The 26469-nt window shown below is 42.2% G+C and overlaps 1 protein-coding gene across 2 annotated transcripts; it reads right to left on the reverse strand.

Moving 5' to 3' along the window:
* On the reverse strand, positions 1-25312 carry qser1 (glutamine and serine rich 1). Of its 2 annotated transcripts, none has more exons than XM_072694972.1 (13): positions 24992-25312; positions 19341-19444; positions 17966-18109; positions 12827-16315; positions 12334-12608; positions 12053-12169; positions 11781-11890; positions 10239-10459; positions 8158-8295; positions 6919-7016; positions 5297-5443; positions 5049-5144; positions 1-1154 (listed from the first exon to the last, which is right to left on the reverse strand). In XM_072694972.1, the coding sequence occupies exons 1-13, from the start codon at positions 25135-25137 to the stop codon at positions 1014-1016; spliced, it is 5226 nt and encodes a 1741-aa protein (XP_072551073.1). In that variant the 5' UTR covers positions 25138-25312; the 3' UTR covers positions 1-1013. The 2 variants fall into 2 exon arrangements, with proteins under 2 accessions (XP_072551073.1, XP_072551072.1); XM_072694971.1 differs by having other exon boundaries at positions 11757-11890.
* Between the last annotated feature and the right edge of the window lie 1157 nt (positions 25313-26469).

Here is a 26469-nt window from a genome sequence, read left to right on the forward strand (position 1 = left end):
ACAGTTGAAAAGCCAAAAAAAAAACAACAAAAAAAAACTTAATCTGATGCTATCAGCATAGCAATCTGTGTAAAACTGTCAAATTTGTAATCTTCTACTGTAAAGAAACGATCGTACGAAATGATACATCGTAAAGTATATAATGTGTATTTCTCATAGAAATTTATAGGGCTTCTCTTTTGAAAAACAGCATGAAACGTGAAACAAACGACCACCATATTTCCTTCTGTGAAAAATACAGCTATTGAGATAAAGTGTATGTTTTGAGGGAAAAACAGTATAAAACAGTCTTTTTTTAATTCGAGAAAATAGTTATAGTAAATGCTTTTTTTAATCACACAAAAGCAGTATTAGAATTGCACCAACTCCAACCGTATAACCCAAGTCATAAGAGGAGTTTTAAAAGCACAATAGGTAAGTATCCTGTATTACGTCAAATTCATCCTGGAGCGAATCATTTGACAAAAGAGCTCTCTTTACAAAATGTACAGTATTATATATAAATTTGGCGTCCCATTGTAAAAAAATGGATGTTTTACATATATATCTATGTATATATAAATTTATACAATAATAATCACCCCCTTTTACCAACACGCAGACATTCGTGTCGTTCTCATAGTGTTTTAAAACCCAAGGCAAGGCAAGGCTCTGTACCACGTGAACGGTCCTGGTCCATTAACATCTGGAGAAGGTCAACCGTAGTTAGGGTACTGAAAAAGCCCATCTATGCCTAGCTTGGCCAACTATAAAGAAGTAGAAGAAGAACTTCAAAAGCATGATCTATACAAAAGACCATAATTACAATCCATCGTCTCTGTGGTTCTAAGAAGAGATATCTACGCTCCTCCGCCACTTCCGTTTACAAACTCTGAAGGTTTCTCTCGCAGTGCTGGATCTCCACCTCGTCAGTTAGTGCTTCACAATCGGGAAGAGCCCGACGCGATCGACTCCAGAATTCAGTCATCCAACCGTCCGTCCATCAGTCTGTAGATGATAGTCCGCTATCATGGTTACAGGCAGGCCTGCTGCACCTGTGTTAGAAGCTCCCCAAAGCGGTCAAACAGGCCCTCAAGCCAGGCTCTGTTCCCCATGCATTTCTGCACCGTTTCCTCCTGTCCCAGGTCCACACCTCGCGAGCGCAACAGTGCAATCTGAAAACCACACACATAACATATCATCAGCTTTTACTGGAACAACTTCAGATCACATTAGAACAGATGCAGGTTTACATTAGCACAGTCAAAAGGAACAAGAATGTCTTATTTTTAGGAAGGTAGTTGAGATCTTGTGAGCTAGTCTGAAGAACAAAGCTTGGTTTCAGGTTTCTACTGGTTGCCCCCAGCCAGCCCTCAGTGACTGTGTTCAATTCCATCACCGGCTCACCTGATTCAACATCATCAGCTTTGGAGATGCATTTTAAACACATAAAACCACAATTTTCTGTTTTAATATCTAAAATTCTTATATCTAATATCTTAAAATGACAACTTTACCTTCTGACCTGGCAATGAAAGTCAATGTAAAAAGTCATTTTGGCTAATTACTACTGCTCCATTCATCATGGAACTCAAATGTGAAAACTGGCAGAATTACTTTGGGCCCTATCTTAGCGACCCTTAGAGAAACTGTCAACCGTGCACCATGCAGCTTATTTTGGGGTGTCAGTGTGTCCTTGCTATCGTAACAACGGGAAAAGTACGCCTTGCATGGCTTAAAATGTGCAAAAAGGCATGTACTAAGTCTCTTAAATAATCATGGGTGTGTTTTGGGCGCAACGTGCAATAAACCAATCAGCGTGTAACTTGCCGTTCCCTTTAAGAGCCAGATGCGGCCTGACTTTGGCGGTTTGCTATTTCAGTGGTGTAAAGCAGGGGTGCACACACGTTGGGAACGCGCCTGTGTTGACAATTCACTGCCAAGATAGCAATGAACGTCTGACTGTTGACGTTTGCCGGTGTTGTTTTCAGCCAGTGGCGCTCCTTTGTTTACCGTTGCCAAGATGGCCATACGCCAGAAATTTAAGTGAACACCTGATTTCGAGACCACCACTCCCATCGCCGTAGATATATTCACAAGCACTGTCGCTATTTAAACAACGCAGGCGGAAGACATGGAAATAGACCATTTGCGGGGTGGAAGACAGCAATGAGCATTGTGACGTACCTTGAGCAGGGTGTAAGATAGGGCCCGTTATATGAAAATTTTCAAAAAGCGAGAAAATTGTTAAGACCTTCTTAATAAAAGTTCTGTTTGTCTGATTATTATAAAATATCAGCACAATGCAATGCATAATTGGAAAAAAAGAAAAAAAAGTATAACTGGAGATCACAAATTGTGCAAAATCAGGAGATATAGTCATGTGCAAATACTTGTCAACCCTTGACCAGAGCACATATATTGCAGATAATCCAACTGAATTAAAAATGTAAGTAAAAAAAAGGAATACGTGTTATTGAAAACCTTACCCTAATATTGACATTAATATCCAGAAAGAAACAGCTTTGCCTTGCAAATTTTATTAGCCTCGTCATTTACCCCTACTTTAGTTTTTTTCTTCAGAGGTTAGAACACACACACACACAAGGAAAAAAGCACTAGTTCAAGGAACCAGACTTCCTAACTACAAATGTATGAGGAACACAATTTCTTATTATGCAACTATTTACTGTAATTAAGAAAAGGTTCTCTGGAAACTCTTTCTAAAACCATATTTCATATGAATGGGCATGGGCACCTCACACTGGCTCACAACTTACATGACTTTTTAAATGATCGGCTGCTAATATGTGAAGATGTCCAGATACCACTAGATACCAAGACGTCTACGCATATCTTACACCTTTACGGCCATGCAGACACCATTTCCTTTGTTTACACTACTAGTCAAAAGTTTTAGAACACCCCCAATTTTTGAGGAGAAAACAAAACATCATTATGTCAATTGTAAAAAATGTTTTAAAAGCCTTTTTTAGCCTTTTAGTTGTTAAGTCATTGGTTAACAACTTACAGCTGATCTGTAGCAATGGTAGAAAATTAAGCTTCGATGAAACTGATGCAAGTAATTTACAATGTACAAACCCTTCATCTGTATAACAGCAGTGGCGGAACAGACTACGGAGTTACTGCACTCTCTACAGCAGCACTTCCACAAAACCGCACATTCAGACTGCTATCATTAGGTCTAGGAAAAGACACTCAACAAAGAAGCACAGCCAGAGTGAGGAGAGTACAGTTTCCTACACCATCAACAGCCTCCTGGAAGCTGGAGAAAACTGAAGAGGTCTGATACAGGAAGAGCATCAGAATACAAGTTTCTGAGAGTCAACAGCTTGTAAGATCAGGCGGCTCAAAGGACAACATCTAGTACCTCAGCTTAACCCCGGATCAGGCCTATGTTTGAACTTTGTCAGGAGGAGTGGCAGCTAAGAGGGGTAAAATAAGAAAAGCAGGCTAATGGACTACTGAAAAACGTGGTGTTCTAAATGTTGAAAGATTTGCATTTGTTAAACAGTAAAAAGTGAGACATTTCATTTACAGAATACATATTTTAACATTTACTACACATACATGTAAAGTTTGGTTGGATTATTCAGCTCAGATGTATTTCCCAGAAAAAAAAGCTGCCGGAATTAACAGTGCCTGGAAGCCCTTCTTTCACGGACGCACTGAAACGACTTTACTCTGAAGTTAGACTGAAGCTAGGATTTCCCAAGAAGTTTCTAGTCCAGAGCTTTGTCGGAAACATTTGATAAGGAAGGCTATTCACTGGGCCATTATCTGGAAATCCAGCCCTCATTGGTTAGGTTGTTTGAAGGTGACACAGAAATGCTGGATAAACATTCAGCGTATATAAAGGCAGTGTTTCACACTCAAACTCAAACAAAGCTGCTTCCAATGGTTCTTTGAGTAAAGCCATAGAATGAACACTTCTGGGTCCATAAAGAACCTCTGAAGAACCTTTACATTACATTAAGGTTCTTCAGGCCTTTAATAAAGCTTCTTCACACTCGCCAATCTATTCTACAAGCACTGCTTTACAAGGAAACTAACGTGGTTCTTCTACTGCATCGCTCCAGGAACCATTCGTAGCACATTTTTGATTAAAAGTAGAAGCTTCTAGGCTTGGCACTCCGGTGCATGCTAGAGGAAAACAGGCTGTCCAGTTGCGTCACAGATGATAGTGGTGCGGGCAGCAGTAGTCAAAACAAAATACCCTCACTGAGAAACCTCTGCAGTGCAAGGCAAAAGTTTGGGCACCCCTGGTCAAATTACATTTGTTTTTTTATTCCGTTCCACATGTTCTAGGACAGAAGTCACTAATAGCCAGGACCTGGACCTGGACCTATAACTGATAAACTATTGAGAACTAGATACTCATTTATTTTGACTCATTCATTGAGTGTTTACTTTCACTGACATAACATTTATAGAGTTTATGGCACAGGTTATAAGCCCAGGAAACTCACAGACCATTGCATACATTGTAAATATCACATGGGGCACTATATAACCAATCAGATCTGTGCACTGACTTGTGAGTGAGTGAAACTTGAGAAAATAGCAATTCAGAGGAAAGTTCATTAACAGGGTAGAGTGTGGGAGACTTTTATGCTCTATGCTCCTCAGCACTTGCTGACCCCATATTGTACATTTCTGTGGTCTGCCACTTCAAAGCTGAATTTCTGTGGTTCCTAAACAATAATCAATAATACCACCACTCACAGTTAATGGTGGAATATCTAGGAGGGAAGAAATGTCACAAACTGACTTGTTGCAACTGTGGCATCCTATTCTAGTACCACGCTGGAATTCAGGATGCTCTTCCTTTCACTAATGTTTATAAAGGCAAACTGCATGGCTAGGTACTTGATTCTGCACACCTGAGGAAAAGGGACTGATGTTTAGGATGTCTCCCCACACCTTTGTCCATATAGTGTAAGTCTAATCCTAACCACAGACATTTTAGGGAAAAAAAATCTCTTACAAAGGTAAATTTTGTAGGTTCTGTAGCTTAGTTCTACACACACACTCTCATACTATCTCACCTCCTCCATACACATCAGATATGTATGGTACTTGTAGTGCTGCAGTGAGTGATAGAGAGAGAACCACTGAGTTTTCTGCTGCTCTACTGTGTACTCCTACAAAGAGAGAGAGAGAGAGAGAGAGAGAGATAAAGAGTAGTAATACAAGTGACTTATACAATTGATTTGTGTACCCCCTAGTGGTCAAATGCATGTTCTACAGAACAACATTCCTGATATATATTGGACTGACAAAGATGTAAACTCACCACAGGAAGCTTAACAGGCGATTTAGAAGGCTTCATTGTCTTTTTATTGTAGGCCTTGCCGCTCAATCTGACTTTAAAAGTGGGGGTCTCTCCATCAGTTTTCAGCTCAGTTACCACCGACAGCTCAGGAAAGATGTCTAATGCATTCTGCAGGTTGAGGAATACAGAATGTTTGGTTCAGTCAAATAATTTACAGCAAATGAAGTAACACGTTCACATGACAATAAACAATAAACAGAGGGTTGCCCTGGACTGCCATTCAAAGTACCAAAGTACCCCAAATGTGAACTGCAAACCCATGTTTACATATGTATACAAATAGGCAAAAGCATGCTGAAACATCAGTACTGGCAGCCACCTTATAACCTGAATATTTCATAGATAATTTCATAGACTGAAAAATGTGGAAAAATGTGCATAGAACCGATACTTTTAAGTAGAGGTTAATTATTTTTAAATACTTTTAGACCTTTAAACACATTTATTGTTATGACTATGTGATGCTAGGTGTTAAATATTTCAATATAAGTTACAGTATAGGTTAAAAGTTCCATACCTATTAAAGACTCTATGTATTAGCCAAGAGCAATTTAGGAACCTATATTTTTGACTAGGAGATATTTGGTCTGGTAGGGTTCAGGATTTAAGAAACTCAGTATAAGGTGCAGGTTCTATATGCATGTTTACCCCCTGGAACTCCCCTTTGTTCTGACCAAAGAACAATTGAGGAACCTAGATTTTTAGACTGAGACGTTCTGTCTGATAGGAAGTACTAAAGACAGAAAAACCTAACCATAGTGAGGTACAGGTAAAGGTTCTATACATAATAAAGAGTCTACCTAGAACTTATTTTAGGAATCTGAGACATAATTAAATCAATTATGAATCAAATTTCTTTATATAGAGCTTTTTACAACAAATGCTGTCACAAAGCAGCTTTACAGAGAGCCAAGCCTCTGTACCAAGCCTCTTTAGAGCAAGCTAGTGGCAACAGTGGCAAGGAAAAAATCCCTCGGGTCGAGAGGAAGGAACAGAGACTTGATCGACACTGGATAATAACAATAAAAAGCAAAACAGGAATACATTAGGTCTGACAGGGTCAACTTTAAAGAACCTCAGGATAAGGTAAAGGTTCTATACCCATCCATCCATCTTCTTATTAGCTTTTTCCTGGTCAGGATCATGGTGGGTCTGGAGGCAACCCACCATGACCCTGGGCGTAATGCAGGGATACCCCCCTGGACAGGGCGCTAGCGCTACCACACACAAGCATTCTTTCACATATTCACACCTGGGGGCAACGTAGGCCAATTCATGGCCTATTCACCTAGCCTGTGTATTTTTGGGAGGCAGGAGGACACCGGAGTACCAGAGTCTTGGGGTACACCACACACAGTTACCAGAGTGAGAACTGAACTCACAACCCTAGACCCCTATAGCTGTGTGACACACACACACACACACACACACACACACACATTACCTATAGTGCCGCTGGTTCTATAGCCATTGAAGAGTTTTCCTAGAACTGCACGTTCAAAATAAAGAACCTTGTTGAGGTTAGGGTCTGATAGGGTTCATAAGCATGCTAGGCGCTATTGGACAGTGGTGTGGATGCTCACCTTGAAACCCTGACCCATGTGAAGTTTCGGAAGCAGTCTCCTCCGGTTATCTGTGATCATTCCATCCACTCTCTTCATGTGTGGCAGGAGAAGTTCATCTAATGAGAAGGAAGAACACACACATTAAAGACATTTATTGTTAAGACTGTGTGATGTTAGGTCTGATAGTGTTAAATATTTTAAAATGTCAGTATAAGTTAAAGATTCCATTTCAATAAAATAATTTTCCTAGAACTCTATGTACTAGCCAAGAACAATTGAGGAACCTAGATTTTTTGACTGAGACACATTCAGTCTGATTTAAAAGTCGGGTTTAAAATGAAAAAAACTAACCATGGTAAGGTAAAGGTTCTACCTTGAACTTATTTTAGGAACCTGAGACATTATCAAATCAATCCATCAATCAACCAATCAAATTCTATTTGTTTATTAATGCGCTGATGTTCTTTGCATGGTGTCAAAATTTTATCATTTTAAATTTATCATTTAAAAGAGCACTTGCTCTTACACATCACATCAAGAATCAAATGGAGGCCAACCTGGATAGTCAGTGTTCAGCTTGGGTTTCTCAGACCCCCTTTTATATCTGGTCACTTCATGTGACTAGTATCTGGATTTTATCTTGATAAGATTTTAGCCACATGCATTTACAGTGATTAGGTAAATGCGTCTCCAGTTAATCAGCCTGAAATTCGATCGCTGTATGGGACGGAATATGCAAATTTGGTGGTTGTGTAGAAATTATTATTGGTGTTTTGGTTGTACTGTGCGGGGTTTCGGTTGTCGAATGCGTCTTGGAGAGACGGATGTATCTACACTGTTATAGCATGTGGCTCAAATGCATGTTTCAGAGCATCTGAAGTGGTCCGAGTGATCGGATTTGTAGCAGTTTTAAATGAGGTGAGTGTTTGCACTTACATTTTTATGTGGCTTGACCTTATCCAGATATAATCCTGATACACAAGATGCATGAAGTGACCGGGCGTAAACGGTGTCACGGTAATAAAGCAACAGGAATCAGACTGTATATATAGAACATTTGGACCTTCTAAAACAGAGCATGAACAGGTACCTGCTGAATAAGACTACTGTTATTAGGACTATGACTGCTTTTAGGACATGACCACATGACCAATACATAGCCAAGGTTAATCCTGACCAGAACTGACCAATATTTGAGAAACGCTGAACTGTTTTAAAAGAAGCCCCAGTTTGAGTGTGTGCTCCTCACAGTCTTACCATTCTCTCTCTCGAGTGCGATCATGACATCTGCGTCCAGAGCTACACTGATCAGCAGCTCCACAAAACTCCTGAACGTCTCCTTCATCGTCCTGGTGTTCAGAAAGCGTGAGGCAAACGGGACAGGAGGTGTGAATTCTAAACAAGGAAAAGCACAGAGGAGATGCAAACAGGTAAAGGCAAAGCTACAAGACATACAGTCACAGGGGCCTACAGTTACTGTCATTGTGTTATACACCAATGAGCCAAAACATTATGACCTGCCTGACATACTGACAATCTGGCATCAAAACAGCCCTTCTGTCGGTCCAGCCCAGACAGGATAGCCTTCATGATAGTCCTCAGTTTAGAGATGCTCTGTCCCAGTTGTCTAACCATAATGATCTCTCTCTGGTCAAAGCTGCTTAGGTCTCCATGCTGCTGATTTCTCCCACACCCAACACATTGACTAAAAGAACTGACAGTCCAGTTACTGGCTAACAGAGATCTCAGATTTTACATGGACTGCTGTTATGAGATAATTAACGTTATTTACATCCTCTATATATTATATGTCATAATGTTATGGCTCATCAGTGTCCATTCAAATTAAATGTGTCATAATTACAGAATTATATATGCAATTCATTCAATTTACATTTGTTCTATACAGATTTAGGTCAGTTTGATATTTTTGTTAAATTAATGGACAAAAAAAAACATACCATGGATAATTTTTTATTGTCGCACACCAACAATAACTTAAAATCATGATAAAATATTTTAAAGTACTAATGGGCGACACACTGTCTATACTGGTGGACCTATACCCTTATATACTATACTATGTACATCTATATACCTACATACAATGATATCCATGATATGATCCCAATACATATCAAACAATACCATGATATCTATGATTAATGCCCATACAATAGCTGTATTTTTGCTGCATTTTTTAAGTCTACTTAAATCAGACACCCTTGATGTGATTTGTTTGGGTTTGAAAACATTTACATTTAAGGTATTAAACAGGCGCTCTTCGCCAGAGCGACTTATACAAGTGCTTCACTGTTTACTCAGAAAGTACCCTTAGCTAGTTTGTACAAACTAGGATCCAAAAGATACCTCTAAGCTTAGACACTACTGAATATAAAAGTCAGTATGAAGACCACAATACACCACACTTCGAACAAAACTCTCGAAAGAGGTGGGTCTTTAGTCTTTAAAAACACAGAATGACTCTGCCATTCGGACACCAAGGAGAAGATAGTTCCACCACTTTGGTGCCAGACCAGAAAAAACCCTGGATGCTTGTCTTGGTACTGATCTGCTTTTGACTATTGCCATCAAGCACAGGGGGCTGGTTCATTCATGACTTTGTAGGCCAGCGTCAGGGTTTTGAATTTGATGCGGGAAGCAGCAACAGGAAGTCAGTAAAGAGAACACAGCAGAGGAGTTACACGGCTGAACTTAGAAATATATACAGGAATACAGGAATGTAGACCGAAACAACCTAAAACAACCCTTGAGAGGTCTCAGTCCAGTCCCAAACAAACTCTGGAGCAGTTCGTTTGTGGTGTGAACGCCTTCTGACCTCAATCCGACCCAACTATTATATGTATACGTATAGCTCCCATAGCAAGTGTTAACCTGGTATTTGCCCAGATAATCACTACAGCTCTGCCGTTGCTCCATGTTAAACTGCACAGAAATCTGCTCTACAGGGCCTTCTTCCTGCATTGACTGATTGTGACGCATTTCGGAGAGCTTGAATTTTTCCCTGCGTGAAAACAAACCAGGCTCCGAGCTTACAAACTCTGTAACTGTTTCGGATCAGAGCAATCCAACCATAAGTAAAAAAAAAAACACCCTTACTCATGCTATCAAACCTGACATTTACCTACAGCACTTAAAAACATGTTTTTCTTTGTTATTTTTCATAAAATGTCACTTCAGGCTCTTACACAGACCAAATAGTTGAGACCAATAATTCAAAGCTGGTCGTTCTGGCCAGAATGACTTAATGGAAATACAGTCAGAGCCCTATTTGACAGTGAACAAGAGGGGCGTCATGCTCTGGCAAAACTACTCACCATCATCTTCACTCCCAGCCTCTGGAGAGGAGTCCAGTGGAGGGGTTGTGAATTCCTCCTTCCATTTCTTCCTCTTCTTGGGTGGAGGTTCAGCCTTAGGCTTCGGCTGCTTGGGCCTGGGCTTGGACAGGCTCTGCTTTGTGCTGGGTTTCAGTGTGGAGGAGTCGGACATGGCCGGGGGTGCAGCGCTATGGGCCAGAAGTGCCTTCATCTGACAGCCTCTAAATAACACCACAGAACGGGCAAAGAAAGTGGTGAATCTACAAATTACACAGTTATATTAGACTGGAGAAAACTGTGGGGTTTTGAATATGCCTTTGATATAATGGTTATGCCAGAGTCTAAAGCAATCTGCCATGAGAGGCCATGTGTGCTCATCGGTTCCTTTCACCGAGAGGTTAAGGAGCGGGATGAAATCACAGGCAGCACACACCCGCAGTGTCAAAAACACAGCGCATTAATACATAATATCACTACCAGACTAATTACACTGCTTGCTAAGAAAGGTAGAGCTGATCAGAGTTCTTTAGGCACTGTCAAGGCACTAGAAAAGCCTATTGTGTATCACAATAATAAAATTTATCATGATACAATAAAATATCGTCATATCATCCACCCAAATTCACTGTTTTATCTGTAGATGATAGAGAAAGCTGTATAACGATACAAGTAACTAAAGATGTATATGATGTTCTTAGATGTATATGATGTTCTTAAGTTTTTCAACAGAATATCCTACAAGAGCCTATGGTGACAATACTGGGAGTAATACTTGAAAAGAGGGTATTACAGAGGGGAGGTCTAAGAAATATCTCATAATAATATTACTCACAACAGCCCTGAAGCCTATCACTAATAAATGGATTAAACCAGACCCCCTTATGGATCCAAAAGTTAAGGGATGTCTACCAAATGAAGCAAATAACATTCATTAAGGCTCCAAATATGAGTATTTAGGGTATTTTTTAATACCCTCCTCTCTCTCATTCTTCATTTTATCTGATGCTTTATTAGCTCTTTTAAAATACCTCTTATTTATGTGGCTACTATTTATGTTGGTTGTTACTGTCATTTTCATATTCAGCTGAATAAGGTATTGAACACATGTGAAAAAGGATAAATGTTAACGAATGAAAATAGTTTGTAATATAAAAAGTCTCAAGTATAAAACTCTACATTGTACAAGACATGCCAAAAGTTTCAGGGCTAAAGGAACTGTAGTTGAAAATGTTCAGATTTCAGAGGGAGTGATTCTTTTCTTCTGGGTTTTGCTCTTTGAGAAGGCTGACGAGTGGGCTTGACTCGATCTGGGAGATTTCAAACCGACTGAGAAAGGAATGTGCTGCCATGGGGACATTGTTGTTGGAGTGTTGGAGTGTCTGTGTGCACGAGTGCGTGTGGGATTCAATGCATGCCGCATGACTTTGCTCAAATCTAACAAACACTAAATCTGAACTGCTTCGATTCGGAAAAGACAAGAAAAAGCGAGAAGAGCCAAAAAAGAAAAGGAAGCGGTACCTCATGGAATGCATGGGCTTGCACCTTGGCTTCCTGCTGCAGACTCGCACGTACTCCCGCTTGTTCACAGTGTCAAGAAACTTCACGTATACCCTCCGGTACATGGTCTTAGCATCTCCAAAGTATCCCAGATACTGCAGGGAAGAGGCACGGTTTGAAAACGTCAAGCTAGCCTTTGGTTCTTTAAGTTTAAGGTAACTGTAACTGTTGGCTCTATTCTATTGCTACAATAATTGTGAAGACAAAGGCTGACATCAAAGCACTGTGGACGAAGAGGAGGTTTCATATTTACTCACGCTGTTGGTGGCAGAAAACACTCGTTTTCCATCTCTCAGTTCCGGTATGAACTTCTGGAGCAGGGCCTTTTGCACCTTCCAGATGGCTGGTGGCTCTACCCCTGCTTTCAACGTGAGCTACATGCAAAACACAGAACAGGCCACAATGTCAATCCTGACTGAAAATGCATACCGAGAGACAACCTTCACCAACCTAGGCCGACTGCCAAGTGAAATCCTCAAGCATCCTCAAGCATGCCTATCCACACCTATTTGACAAATATAAAAAGACAGTTGCATACCTTAAGGCTTTCGATTTCCTCGTTTTTCACCACAAACTCATCCCGTTCTCGGTACATGCCCTCCCCTTCGCTGTCGGACAGTTCCTCATCTGTTAGGCCTTCAATAGCTACGGTGTTCAGCTGTACAGCCAGTTTGTCTGGAGGCACATTCTTCACCAATTCCTCAGCAGACACTTCCTTTAGCACTGGCTTTTGCTGCTCCTCTGGCTTGGCGTCCGTAGACTGAGTGCTCGATGGCTGCTCCTGCTTGGTCGCTTCACCTGAATCTGCGCTGTCTGGGGAAAGGACACCATAACATGCATTAGTGCCAAGAATGTATGTGCATAAATATCGCCTCTAATCCGAACTGAGGCGAAAAGAAAAGATCCATATATACGTTCTTCATACTTCTGATAAGAGTTGCAAGATGATATCGGAATATCAGAATCATACCGGCATCAGCAGATACCCTACTTTTTAACTGCAGAAGGAATCAGCAAGGAGATTTACATACCTGTCTTCTGTTTCCTGTCTGAAAGTTCATCTAAAGAGGACAGAGCAGAACTTATGCTCTTCTGAAGGTCTTGGTTTTTGCCAACCGATTCGTCCTCATCAGAGGAGAAAGACGGAAGCGTTTCCAGGTTCTTCTGAAGGTCCTCGTCCAGTCTTTTAGTAGAACTCACTGTATGGATGTCTGGTGATACCAACTGCGTGGACTGGGGCAGGAGTTTAGGAGGCACACACAATGGATTCGAAAGTCTCTTGGAGGCCGAGGGCTTTCTCGTGCGATTTGGCGACCGTATGGGTGGAGAGGAGAAGTGTTGCTTGGGCCCAGATTTGAGGAAGTCCAAAAAAGACCCAATGAACCCAGTTTTGACTTCGGGCTGTTTCTCTTCTACTTCTCTTATTTTTTGACGCATCCTTTCCTGCTGCTGGTAGCTATCATATCCCTCCGACGTGGAGGACGAACCAGTCTCACTCCCTCGGGAGTTCTGCCGCTTTGCTTGATTACTTCTTTTCTGAGATTTTGGCTGACCATTTTCATCTTCCCCAGCTTGCTTTGAAGAAGCCTTGGGTTTGACTTTCTTTTTAGGAAGACCATCAGAAGAGCACTCCATCAGTCCATCCTCCATTTTGATGTTCTTTATTCCCTTGGGGAGATTCTTGTTTTTCAACAGATTGTCTGTTTTCAAAAGCCCAGATGGGTTATACTCCTGGCCAGCCAGGTGAAAGTCTGAGTGGTTGTGGGTGGTTACGTTGACACCGCCACCACTGGAATTCAGGGAAGAATCATTGCTGGGATTTACACACTGTCCTTTGAGTAATACCTCATTTTTCTCATGACAGTTTGTGCCCTTCTCAGATATCTCTTGCTTAGAGCTGTCATGATGCAGGTGGGAGCTAGCTAGCGTAAACGCTTGGTGCCCATCAACGTCTTTGTGAATGTTTGCGGTCATTTGAGCACCATTCAGTGTTACGGTCATGGTCTGCGTGTTGGCAATGATCATGTTCTGCGAAGAGAAACTGTTAGCTCCATGTCGGTTCTCAGCTAACTGAAAGTGGCACTTGGAGTCTGCGGGATTGGATATGGTCTGTAGGTCCCCGTCTGAGGATGTGGATTTGAAGTCCTGTGGTGTGACTCCACATGCAGCGGCCGTGGCTGCCAGGATGTCATCCACATTGGACAGAATGTTCCTCTCATCTGCCATTAGCATGGATTCAGGGAAGCAGATGGAGTTTAAGGTAAAGTGCTGTTTGGCGTCAAGTGGATTCGACGGGTTGCTAAAACTGTCTTTTGGTACCAGGTGCTGCTTGACTGGCTCCCCGGACTCTGTAGCTTGGTGGTTCTGCTGCTGACTCCCGCGTGTGCTGCTTGCGCAATTTGCAATTTCGCTATTCATCTGCAGATACTGGACTGGCACTGGTTGCATTTGTACCGCTTGCTTGGACTGATTGGGCCCTGTGTGGAGCAAAGGCTGCTGGAGTAGGATCATCTGCGTGGGCTCCAGCAAGACCTGTGCATTGGGAATCCGAACGAACTGCGCCTGGTCTTGAGACACTGGTCTGTGCTCTGTCTGTTGAATTCTGTTGCTCTGGGTCTGCTGGTTCTCTTGCTGAACGGCGGGGGCTTTGAGAAGCAGAGTGTGTTGTTTCAGCTGGTCAGTACTCAAGGCCACATGGGAGGACTGCATTAATGTGGAGCTATTTTTTGGGCCAGAGGTTATATGAGTATGGCCACTGCTTACCAGTTGTGCATGTTCACCTAAAGTGCTCATTCTCTCGTCTTTGCCAGAGGACATCTGTGTAATGCCTACCATCTGATCCTCAGATCGAGAGTTACTTCGGATCACACTCTGCATGTTGTGCCTGTCCTCTGTTTTTGACACAACATACACAACATTGTTCTGTACCCCGATATCACTGTTTGTGGCAGCCTGTGTGGAAGTCCCTAGCGATGCCTGCTGTAAAGCGTGCACATCTTCAATTGGAAGCTCACCACAGCCCTCTTTTGAGGCAAGGAACACAGGCTCATCTGGTTTCCTTTTGCCATAGGCTGGTTTCAGTTCCACTGAGGAGTGGCTATTCTGTAAGGTTTGGGTATAAGTGGCAGTTGAGGAACTTTGTGAATGGACAGACAGCAAGTATTTCTGGGACTGCTGTAACAGCATTCCGTCTGTTTTGCCGCCTGCCGAAGCATGCATTGGGATGTAATCTTGAGTTGAGTTGGTTGTTGGTAAACTGAGGACACGGGAAGAAGAGAAGGGGGGACTAGAGGTTAGAGATTGACCTGATGTGTAGCTCTGGGAGGCACTAGCAGATGCTGGCCCCTGGGCATAGTAACCGGCACCTGACAGACCCTGAGAGTGACTGGAAGAATAATTCTGAGAGGGATTGCCCATGCAAAGTTGCACCTGTGCCTCATACTCTTCCCTGCTTGCTGCAGAAGACAAGACTTGCTGCTGACTGGAAGAGTAAATAAGAGACTGGCTGACGGGTGTCTCATTTTCTGACTGACTAGCAAACGATGGCAAAGGCTTGTATATAGAAGGCAGTTTCTCAGGCTGACTGGGAGAAAAGGCCTGTGTTTGGCTGAGATTGCTCAACAGACTCTGGGAGGTGATGTATGTTTGTGAAGGGGTGATGGACATCAGGCTAGGAAGCTGTGCAGATGTGTATGATTGTGACTGGCTAGCGATAACGGAGCCTTGCTTCTGGGCAGAGGAAGCCGCCTGAGCGTGTGGCACGGTGCTCTCGTCGGGACGCTCTGTTATTTTGGAAGAACCGTCTTTGGCTTTCGCTCCAGATGAGGAGGAAAACCCTGGAGAGGGGACAGAGGAGGAGGTGGTCTCCTGTTGAGCATTTCCATTAACAACCTGGTTGGGATCTCCAGCGGGACTGCTGGGCACAGGTGTGTGTCGAGAGGGTTCCTGCTGGTAGGAGACATCACTGTCGTCAGGCAGGTAACCTTGCAAAGAGTGCTGCATGCTGCCGGGCAAAGTATCCTGGGCGGGCTGGGTGCTGGAAGGCCTCTGGTGGTGCTTGATGACACTACATTCACGTTGAAGTGCTCGTTCGATGGAGCCAGAGAAAACCGGGGCTCCATAAGGCTGTGAAGAAGCCTGCTGAGAGTTACCCAAGGCAGAGGGCAGCAGGCTAAACTGAGGTTGCAGGAGGTGGGGCGCAGACTCCTGGGCTGAACGATATGTGGACGACTGTGGTGGGAGGCCGGCAGCCAACGAAGCACCACCTATGCGGTCGAAGGCAAGAGCTGTTGGTACAGTACTCTGAGGGGATTTGATCTGAAGTAGAGGGTCGGTAGGAGACAGCAAGCCATTCGAGGGGCTAAATGTGCCATCCTGAACAGTTAGTGCCGAGGTTGTGGCAAAATTCCTAGTGGGGAAGACGCTAGGGTGCTGGAAGGATGAAAGAGCTGAAGGCGTGGGGAACGTCCCAGAAGAAGGAAGGGCTCCCGTGAGAAAGAGTTCGGTCGAAGAATTTGTACCTATGTAAGAAAACAAAACAGAAAAAAGGAAATATAATGAGCTGCTCATTTGCATGACAAAAATATATGTTCATTTCATTACAGAGAGCGACACTATACTAAGATTCTCAAAGTGATAATAACGTGAGAAGAATGCCTGACAAGAAAAAACCCTCCAGGTATGTCAGACGTGATCAACCTTTCAGCAGCTGAAGAAGAGACAAGAGAACTAGTCACCTTGTTTAGACACTGTTGCCAGCACATAAAGACCTTATACACTCCTTAAGTGGTGCCACGAAGGGTTCTTCGACACCAGCAATAGAACCGCTCTCTAATGAACTGTTTGAAAAGGGACTTGTGTGTGTGAAGAACCCTAAGGTTCTTCAAAGGTTCTGCACCAAATTAATGAAACTGAAATGATGGTTCTTTAAAATGAACCCACTGATGGGTTCATTAGGGACCCAAAATTGTCTCTTCACATTACAAAACAACCCTTTTTAGCACCTTACTTTTAAGCATATTCCCATTGTTTCAATTTGTACAGATTTTGTCATTTGAAAACACCAGCAGCCCTTTGCTTTGTGTGAACATTAAATGGACCAATAAAATAGCACACAATTAACATTATGAATTAGCCAAATAAACAAACCTTTAGCTGTTTGCAACAAAAAAAAAAGCAATCAAACAAAACAAGACCCTTTAGCTGTTATGACCTGCTGCAGACATGATGCATAGCCAGACACCAGCTTCTGGCAGCGATCCTGAGGAATCTGAGCCCTATCCTCATGGGCAATGTCCTCCAGTTCACCTAAGTTCTTGGGTTTACGCCTTCTTCAAATCCCACAAAATATTTTCTACTGGGTTCACGTCAAACGACTGTGACCATTACTCCAGAATATTCCAGCACTTCTACGTGTTCTTTTTTAGCGTATGCTTCATTCTTCCTCCTCCAGACATACCGCTGATTCAAACATACCTGAAATGTTCCATGTTTTGTTTCTCTGATTCACAGGCCTGAAAACTTCCAGTTTTGTTTCATCGCTCCACAGATGTTTTGGGACTCTGTTCTGTGGAGCGATGAAACAAAACTGGAAGTTTTTGGGCCTGTGAATCAGAGATATGCCTGGAAAAGGAATAATGAAGCCCATGCTGAAAAGAACACTCTGCCTACAGTGACGCATGGCAATGGCCTGGTGACGCTCTAGGTGATGGAAATCTGCAGCGTGTGAAGGGCAAGATGGATTCAATCCAATATCAGGAAATCCTAGGAGAAAACATCAGGCCTTCTGTGAGGAACTAAAACTTGGCTGTTGCTGGATCTTCTATCAGGACAATGATCTCAAAGTCCACCAAGGCTTGGTTTCAGAAGAAGTCCTGGAAGACTCTGGAGTGGATGTCACAGTCGGCTGACTTGAACCCAACAGTAAATCTCTGGTGGGATTTAAAGAAGGTGGTTGCAGATCGCAAACCTGAGAACATTAGTCCTCAGGAACTGCCAGAAGCTGGTGTTTGGCTATGCAGCAGGTTTGCAGAGGGTCAGAACAGTCAAATTTATATTTAGAAATGTATTATATTTAGAAATGTAGTAAAGAAATATGACTTATTCAGAAAGGAGGATCAAATAAGAGGCTCTTATTCTATCAAACAGATAAAGATGGTGTCCCTTCTTACCAGTCTGCCAAGGGGGCGTCCTGAACTGAGGGAGGAGAGACGTGGCTGCAGGTCCAGCCTGAAGGCCTCGGGATTCAATGGAGGAGAGGAAATTCATGACAGATGATTCAGAGGTGCTGCTTGTATCGAAGACGCCAGATAAACCTGACCGAAAGCAGAGAGCAATGTAAACAAATGGACACTACACAACTTTCGAAATCTCAGATTCCCAGTTTATCTCGCATTACACAACATTAATCACCTCTAACCTGCCGTTTTGTGAACATTGCGTACACTACACAAGTCACTGCAGAGGAGGCTCACTGAACACACAATCTTTCACCTGAAAAGAGCACCTGATTAGAAAACCCCACTATTTCATGCAAATTAATGCGAGAATTGCTAAACTTAAGCTGAGAAATCTGCAGTGCTTTTAAAAGGGAAAAAATACTGCACAATTTTTTTTTAAAAGAAGAAATGTGCCATTTTCAAATAAGGGTGTGCTCTTTCCAGTCCTATAGCCCCCTCTGTTTCCAGGATACACTCACTGCTCCTGAGCAGCACTGAGGAAATATGCCATGAACATTCACTCAAAGGCTTCAAACCTGATCCCAGTGGAGCTAAGCAGCAGCTTCAGTCAATATTCACTTAGCTTCCAAATACCCTGTTTAACCCTTTCGGCATTTGTCATTGCCTGGTTGCTCGTGGCAAGGGTTTTTAGAGGGTTTTCTCATGCTCTGATTGGCTGCTTTTTGTATAAGTGCTCTTGCTGCATTTGAAACTAGATTTATCGTCAAAAATGGATGCAAATTCAGCTAGTATGCACTGGACATAAAGCTTAGAGAAGCGGGCTTGGGAAGGTCGCTGGTTTGGTGGCAGTGGTGACTCAGCGGTTAGAGCGCCGGGCTATCAATAACAAGGTTGTGGGTTTGATTCCCGGGCTCGGCAAGCTGCCACTGTTGAGCCCTTTACCCTCTCTGCTCCCCGAGCGTTGGAGTTGGCTGCCCACCTCTCTGGGTGTGTGTCTACTCACTGCCCCTAGTTCACTAGTGTGTGTGTTCACTCCCACAGATGGGTTAAATGCAGAGGACACATTTCACAGTACAGTGACAAACACATGCACCTTTACCTTTTTGATCCCTGAAACCGGCATCCGTGGCAGAGGTACCCCTGAACACTGAACTGCTCCCTAAGTGCTGAGATGGTTACCCACAGCTCTGGGTGTGTGCTGTCACTGCCCTATTCTCTATTCTCTGTGTGTGTGAGTATGTGTGTGTCTGCTAGGGTTAAATGTGGAGGTTGAAATCCCCTGCACTGCTGTGCAAAGGCTATAAAGTGGGCTTTATCTTAATTAGATGTTTGGTTAGATTTAAAAAGGTCCCATCAGTGTCCTCACCTGTAGGATGGTGGGAGGTGGTGTAGGTAGGGAGCGTATGAGTAGAGGCATAGGTCTGTCGATGGAGAAGCTCCGTCTCCATGTGTGTAGCACCATAACTGGAGCTAGCAGCAAAAGAAGATACAAGACATAAGAACATTGTTAATTACATTAGAAATGCAAACGACTGCCTAAAACCAATAATGTGAACTTAAACAATGCACATTCAAACTTTACCAAAGAAGAATCTGATCTTCAAAAGGCCCAAAGTTAAAGGTTTATAATTTAAGCAAGATTAGTGAGCAAAATGCAAATGTTTAGGCACCCCGAAAACTCTCCTGTATGTTTACCATAGTCTCAGGCCTCAATTAGTTTGTTAGGGCTATGATTTGTTCGCAATCACCGTTAGGTAAGGTCAGGTGATGCAAATTTCAAAGCTTTATTAATACTCCATTACTAATAATGCACCTTGAGTATCAGGATTATATCTGGATAATGGTAAGTGTAAACGCACCCAAGACGCATGTAAACCAGATGCAAATCGGAGCACTAAAAGCACTTCAGGAGGTGGTCCGAGATGCATTTCAGCCACGTTATAGCAGTGTAAACGCTGTACACAGCAGTACATCCTCCCAGTGCAAACGAAACGCCCGTAATTAGTTTGAGAATTTGTATATTCCCTCCCACAAAGCGACCAGATTTTCGTCTGACTAACCAAAGGTTAAAATCTTATCAGGATCCAATCCAAATACTGTGAAATACCTGGTCAGATTAAGTGACCAGGTGTAAACAGGGTCTCTGACTCAGCAGCCATGGGTTCCTCTAAGCAGGAGAAGGAAAATAAAGTGTTTTAGGGAACAACCTAATAAATCCTCAGGCCATTTGTCTAGATTTTTGCAAATCTTCTGAACCCCCTAACACAGAACGGCGTATTACGCAGTAACTACAGGGACTTCTGTACAAACTGGTGGGGCTATTCTACGGTAATAGACGTTTGTATTAACACTTTTGGCTCGCCGGCATTTTAAGGGGTTAAATTAGTCTCGACTCCTCTTTATAGCCTTGTAACTCATGTACATGTGATCGAAAGGACAGGATCTACAGATTCAGAAATCATATGTTTACACTGTTACAAATATATAAATAGAAACATTGAGAAACATCAAATTTGACACACTGGCGCATTCATAGACTCCAGAGGGTTAAGATGCCAGATCAAAATCATAAACAAACAGCAGCTTCTTTCCTGTAGCTTATTTTGCCAGGTTTTCTATTTGCAATAGTGGTGAGTTGTTTAACCAAGACACCAGTAATGTTTTACGGCAGCATGCACCAAAACGATCTTCTCTAACTCGGGCTGGGAAGCATGACCGTAAATGTGCATCACATTATTTTTTGCTGGATTTTGTCAGTTTCATGGTATATCACAGTATTTTATATTAATTATTCCTTTTCATTTGATGGCTTATTCATATATTATTATTACTATATTGTTATATAGAATCAGTAGCTGTTCATCAGTCAGGGTGCCGCGGCAGCGACAATATATGTTGGATAAAATTAAGCTATACGGGTGCACTGAGGGGGCATCACATAAGACCCCTAGGTACCCATGTTTAAAGCTTTAGACTTTCTGGCCTATTTAAATGAAAAGAAAGGGGCTACTATTAAGCTAATTAATGTGTGTCCACATACAACATTACAAATATGACTGTATATTTCTAATATCAAATATTAGAAAGAGAACACTGAGAGCCTTGCTCTGTGTGTGGTGCTGAGATGTGGAGGCGCATTCACGACGAAGGGGATTTCACACATTCCATAAGCGCTGACAGCAGGCCACCGGACTGTGTAACAACATGGCAACAGGAGACAAAGAGGTGTTTAGGGTTGTCCAGGTAGGACTAGGGCTATTTTGGCTAGCTGTACCAGTCTCTCAAAGCACAAACATTTCTCTGTGGTTTGTAATGATCACTTCTCAATGAGAATTGGACCAGTATTATTATAACACATTAACACTTTTTTTTATACAAGCTAATACACTATTATTACCAGATGACAACCAGATGGTAATTGTGCCTAAAATTGTGCCTAGTTTAAATTTTCATTCTACAGAGACTCAGCCAAGTGATGCACTGATTGTATTTTAAAGTGGGGCAGCATTTGCACACAAATAACATATATTAACCCTTATTACAGGGCTGGGCGATATGGTAAAAATACTATATCATGATATTTAAAGAGTTTTTTCGTGATAGACGATATTTATCATGACTAAAAACACATTAGCAGCGACAGATTCTTATTAACTACTATTCAGATACTCTCCTGTACTGAATACAGTGATTTATACTCGACATCTGCTGCTCTTCATCTAATTAAACCGGTATAATTACACAGTTAGTAATGAAACCTGCAGCTGATCAGTGTTTATTAAGAAATAACAGTATCCTTGATATGCTTCAAAAAGCTTATTGTTATCACGATAACAAAAATGTATCACGATTCAATAAAATATCGTCTAATTGCCCAGCTCTACCTTATTACAATTATTGCCAAAAGACAGACAGCTAAAAGACAAACCTGTTGGTGTATGTGTGCGGAAATGACACCATAATCTAATAAGCTATTTCAGTTTTTTACACAATTTGGTCACTGAGTAATAAACAAAGTCATAACTGACGAATAGTTTTATGATTAAGATTATAATTTCCCAAGCTTAAGATAGGAAGGATTTCGCCTCCTTTTTTTCTCTTGTCTCATTACATATAATAACATACAAGAAGTATGAAGCACACAGGCTGTTTGGAAAAGAAAGACTACTAATATAACTAATAGTCACTAATATTGTAAAGACATAATTTTTTCCACAATGGATTGTTTCTCTTTAGACCAGGTCGCATTACTTTGTTTACATGAAGCGTTTTATTTTACATTCACATTTATGGTATTTAGCTGATGCTCTTTTCCAGAGCAGTTTACAAGGTTACTCATATTACAGAGGTGAACCAATGTAGTGTTTGGAGTCTTGCCCAAGGACTTTTCTTGGTGTAGCGCAGCATAGGAATCGAACCCTGGTCTCCCACATGATGTGGTAGTTCACTTGCAGGTAGCGGTGTTCTGTTGCGCCACACCAACCATTTCATTTCAACACAGTTTCATATCCAGTGCCTCTATAGCACCGTTATCTGCTGTGACCTTAACAGTCAGGGCTATTCTGACAGTAGTTACACCTCTTTATCCAAAGTAACCAATAACACCGTCCGAGTCCAAAGCCACTCACTACTGTACTGTACATACTATACAAAGGAATTCACTGCTAATGCTGGTGTACCATTTCTGCCATTGTACTTAGGGTGGTAGTTTGCAGTTCTGGACACAGCTATACAGTAGGTTTATTAATGGACCAGGGACAGTTTACCATAAGCACTTTCAGATAGTCACACATTCAAAAATTGCTGTCTAAAGCAACGATTTGATTGAATGATTTGAACTGCTAATGATGGGGAACCTACATCCAATGTTCCTTGCTGCGTAGATCACACATTTAAAGGGGAATTTCACTGAATATTCAGTGGTTAAAAAATAATATTGGGACAATTCAAGCCCTACATTCACCATATTTCCATAAGATTCATTGAATTCAGCAATTCCTTGACACCTAGGCATGTAGACTGCTTCTACAAACATTTGTGAAAGAATGGGTCGCTTTCAGGAGCTCAGTGAATTCCAGTGTGGTACCGACAGAGGATGCCACCTGTGCAACAAGTCCAGTTGTGAAATTTCCTCGCTACTAAATATTCCACAGTCAACTCTCAGTGGTATTATAACAAAGTGAAAGCGATTGGGAACGACAGCAACTCAGCCACAAAGTGGTGAGCCACGTAAAATGACGGAGCGGGGTCAGCGGATGCTGAGGCGAATTGTGCACAGAGGTCGCCAACTTTCTGCAGAGTCAATCGCTACAGGCCTCCAAACTTTTTGTGGCCTTCAGATCAGCTCAAGAAAAGCGTGTAGAGAGGACTCTAGAGCAGAGGAGTCTTCACTCTTCTGCGTCTGGCAATTTGATGGACGAGTCTGGGTTTGGTGGTTGCCAAAAGGACGGTACTTGTCTGACTGCACTGTGCCAAGGGTAAAGTTTGGTGGAGGGGGGGGGGATCATGGTGTGGGGTTGTTTTTCAGGAGTTGGGTTCAGACCCTTAGTTCCAGTGAAAGGAACACTTAATGCTTCACCATATCAAGATATTTTGGTCAATTTTATGCTCTCAACTTTATGGACTGCCCCTTCCTGTTCCAACATGACTGCGCACCAGTGCACAAAGCAAGGTCCATAAAGACATGGATGAGCGAGTCTGGTGTAGAAGCACTTGACTGGCCTGACCTCAACCTGAAAAAATGGTCAACAATTTCCATAAACACACTCCTAAACCTTGTGAAATGCCTTCCCAGAAGAGCTGAAGCTGTCATAGCTACAAAGGGTGTCCTGACATCATATTAAACGTTATGGATTAAGAATGTGATATCACTCAAGTTCATATGAGCAAATACTTTTATAGTGTTCGATAGTGCATATCTCTAAAAATGTTCAGAACAGTGTCTTAGGTCTTCGGGCAGTGCATTCATAGCCATAACAGCTTTCTGTGACGTAGCTCTGAGGCATTAAACTATAGCTATACAGATATCTGGTTCCATTCACCACCACAGTAAACAATCCTGACGCTGCTGGTTTCTCTAGAACCGAGCATTTCCCACCAAATCAGTCGCAATGACTCTGTTTACAACGTAACCACTGAATTATGTGGACATTTTGAAAACGGAGTGAAATTTTCCTTTAAAGTCCTGGAATATTAGCTGGGAGCTGGAAGAGTGTCTCCAGATGTATGTAATGAGATACTGGTCTAGAGATGTACAGTTTTGGCTAGTTTCTCTACATGCAGTGTAATGATCAAAGGTCAGTTCACCATGTGATCTAGCTACTATTTGTATATTTACACCCACATTATAGATGGATCTGTCTGTCTATCGATCTACAAGCCTCAGTTCTGGCTGTTGATCACCTGTCCCTCACTACTACACCACGATGGCCAACCTACCTCCACTTCTTAAAGGAACAGAACATTAAATGTGAGGGAATGGTGTCTGGATGTGTACATTAACACAGACATCATTCCAGAGCAAAGGAAAATGTGAACTGGGGAGAGAAAGGAACAGTAAGGAACAGTAATAACATTAAGATGAGCTGGAGACACGTGGCTCTTCGCAATGTTTACATGGAGGCCAGCTAGCTAGTTCACTGATACCTACACTAATGCACACATTACCAGCCCGCAGTCGAGTCGCGGTGAGGAATATCACTGTAGTTTACAAATCGGCTCGTTTTCTTCACCTACGACCGCATTGTGCACAAGTCCAGTGTCTAAGGAAGTGCATAGTGCAAATCACACCGGCGTTAAAGACGAATAAGCCGACTTATTAGGCGCTACTCTGCCCCGCTGAAAGCGAGTGCTGGTGGGACGCGGGGAAGCTTGCAGCCGATAACTTTAATGCTAGCTACTAGAGCTAAAAGACCGCGGTGTTGTGTGTTTACTGCGGGACAGGCTAGGCCTTCATCACCGAGATTTTCTTGGGAAGGTAGCTAATTGGGGCCCCAGTCACCGTCCAGCCCGACCTACCTGGTTGTAAGGCCGGCGGCAGGGCGCTCGTAGGCCCAGCCCGGGCTCTGGCCTGCCGCGGACAGCGGCTCCGCGAAGCCCGGGCTTGGGTAGCTCCGGTCCATCGTCCGCTTTCCCCGGGACAGCGTCGCGAAGCAGGCGCTCATGCAAGCGAGCGGCGCCGGGCAGCAAATTCACATTTTCCCCCTCTGCTTGGATCCAGAAATGCGCTGGTGGTTTCCCCAGGGGAAATTGCTGTAGCTAGGCGGCGATCAGAGCCCGCACACCCCCCTAAAAATACCCCGAATCAGCCAGACGGACAGCGGAGCTGCATTTGGAGCAGGTCCCCATTTCGGTTCAGTTCCTAAACATGCACTTCCGACTGAACTGAGTTGTTGGAAGTTGTGCAGTTTATAAAAAGCTACCCAAATAGTTTTTTTTAGCTTCTTCTATAACTTGACTCTTATATCAGAGTTAGATTTGCTCATTATTTTCTCATGTATTTATGTCATTAAAATCTGGATTTATACTTAACTGAGTATTTGCATATTATATTATTAACAATTGTATTATTAGTATAATAATCATAACCATAACTTTTTACCATAACTATTTAGTTTTTTTTTTTGTTTTTAAACTGTACAAGCTTCATCATTTGATTTTAAAACATCCCAAAATAGAAGAACAGCACCTCAGTTGTATCTATTTACCCCCCCCCCCCATAACATCTGGCCATTCTCTGTTTTTGTAAAGACACTTTTACAGTAGTCATTATTTCATATTTTAAAAAGCATCAGTACTTTTATTTGGATTTAGAACAGTCCACACAGCTCGGTACTAAATCCAACATTCAATATGACACTGGCAGACCAGCCCGATCACCCAAAAGGTTCAGGCCTTCACCATTTAAAGGTCAGGTCATGAACTAATCTTGATTCTATAACATTACTATGCTGTTATGTGCCACAAACTGTCACCATTTGTTAATAAATGACCATCGTTTCCCAAACCAGGCAGTTTATGTTACTGCGCCTTTAAGACTGACCTCTGTTCTGATTGGCTGCCCTGTATTGAGCCTCATTTAAACAGCAGTAAAGATCACAACACTCCTTAGAACTTCAGTGTGGGTGGACGGGGCTTAACTGCTGTAGGCACTGTATTAATGAGCTCACAAAAATAGTGAATTAAAAAATAGTTCATATAGACTGTGGTGTGAACGGCACATTTTGAAACCTACTCAGAAATTAAATATAGCCAAACAATTAAACTAGACACAGGAGAACATTACTGAATATGATATTCAGTTTTTTTAAGGACTATATAAATTTAACCTAGGCTAATTGTGAGAAGTATTGATCTGATTGATTGTGGACAATGTAAGACAAATAAATTCAAGTTATTTATTTCTTAGCATTAATGTATAGTAAAACAAAATTATTAAAACATTAAAAACATGTATAGAAATGGTCCAAAATGAAGAGCCTTATAAAACCAAAACC

This window comes from Salminus brasiliensis, chromosome 13, assembly GCF_030463535.1.
Source record: "Salminus brasiliensis chromosome 13, fSalBra1.hap2, whole genome shotgun sequence".
NCBI lineage: Eukaryota > Metazoa > Chordata > Actinopteri > Characiformes > Bryconidae > Salminus > Salminus brasiliensis.

Excerpts from the sequence above, each read along its gene's own strand:
- qser1 (XM_072694971.1), bottom strand. The coding sequence starts at position 25,137 with ATGAGCGCCTGCTTCGCGACGCTGTCCCGGGGAAAGCGGACGATGGAC. Across the intron at positions 12,609-12,826 it reads AGACAGGAAACAGAAGACAG|ACAGCGCAGATTCAGGTGAA; the intron begins GTATGTAAATCT and ends TCCTTTCCCCAG. Across the intron at positions 11,891-12,052 it reads TGTTTTCTGCCACCAACAGC|TATCTGGGATACTTTGGAGA; the intron begins GTGAGTAAATAT and ends TCTTCCCTGCAG.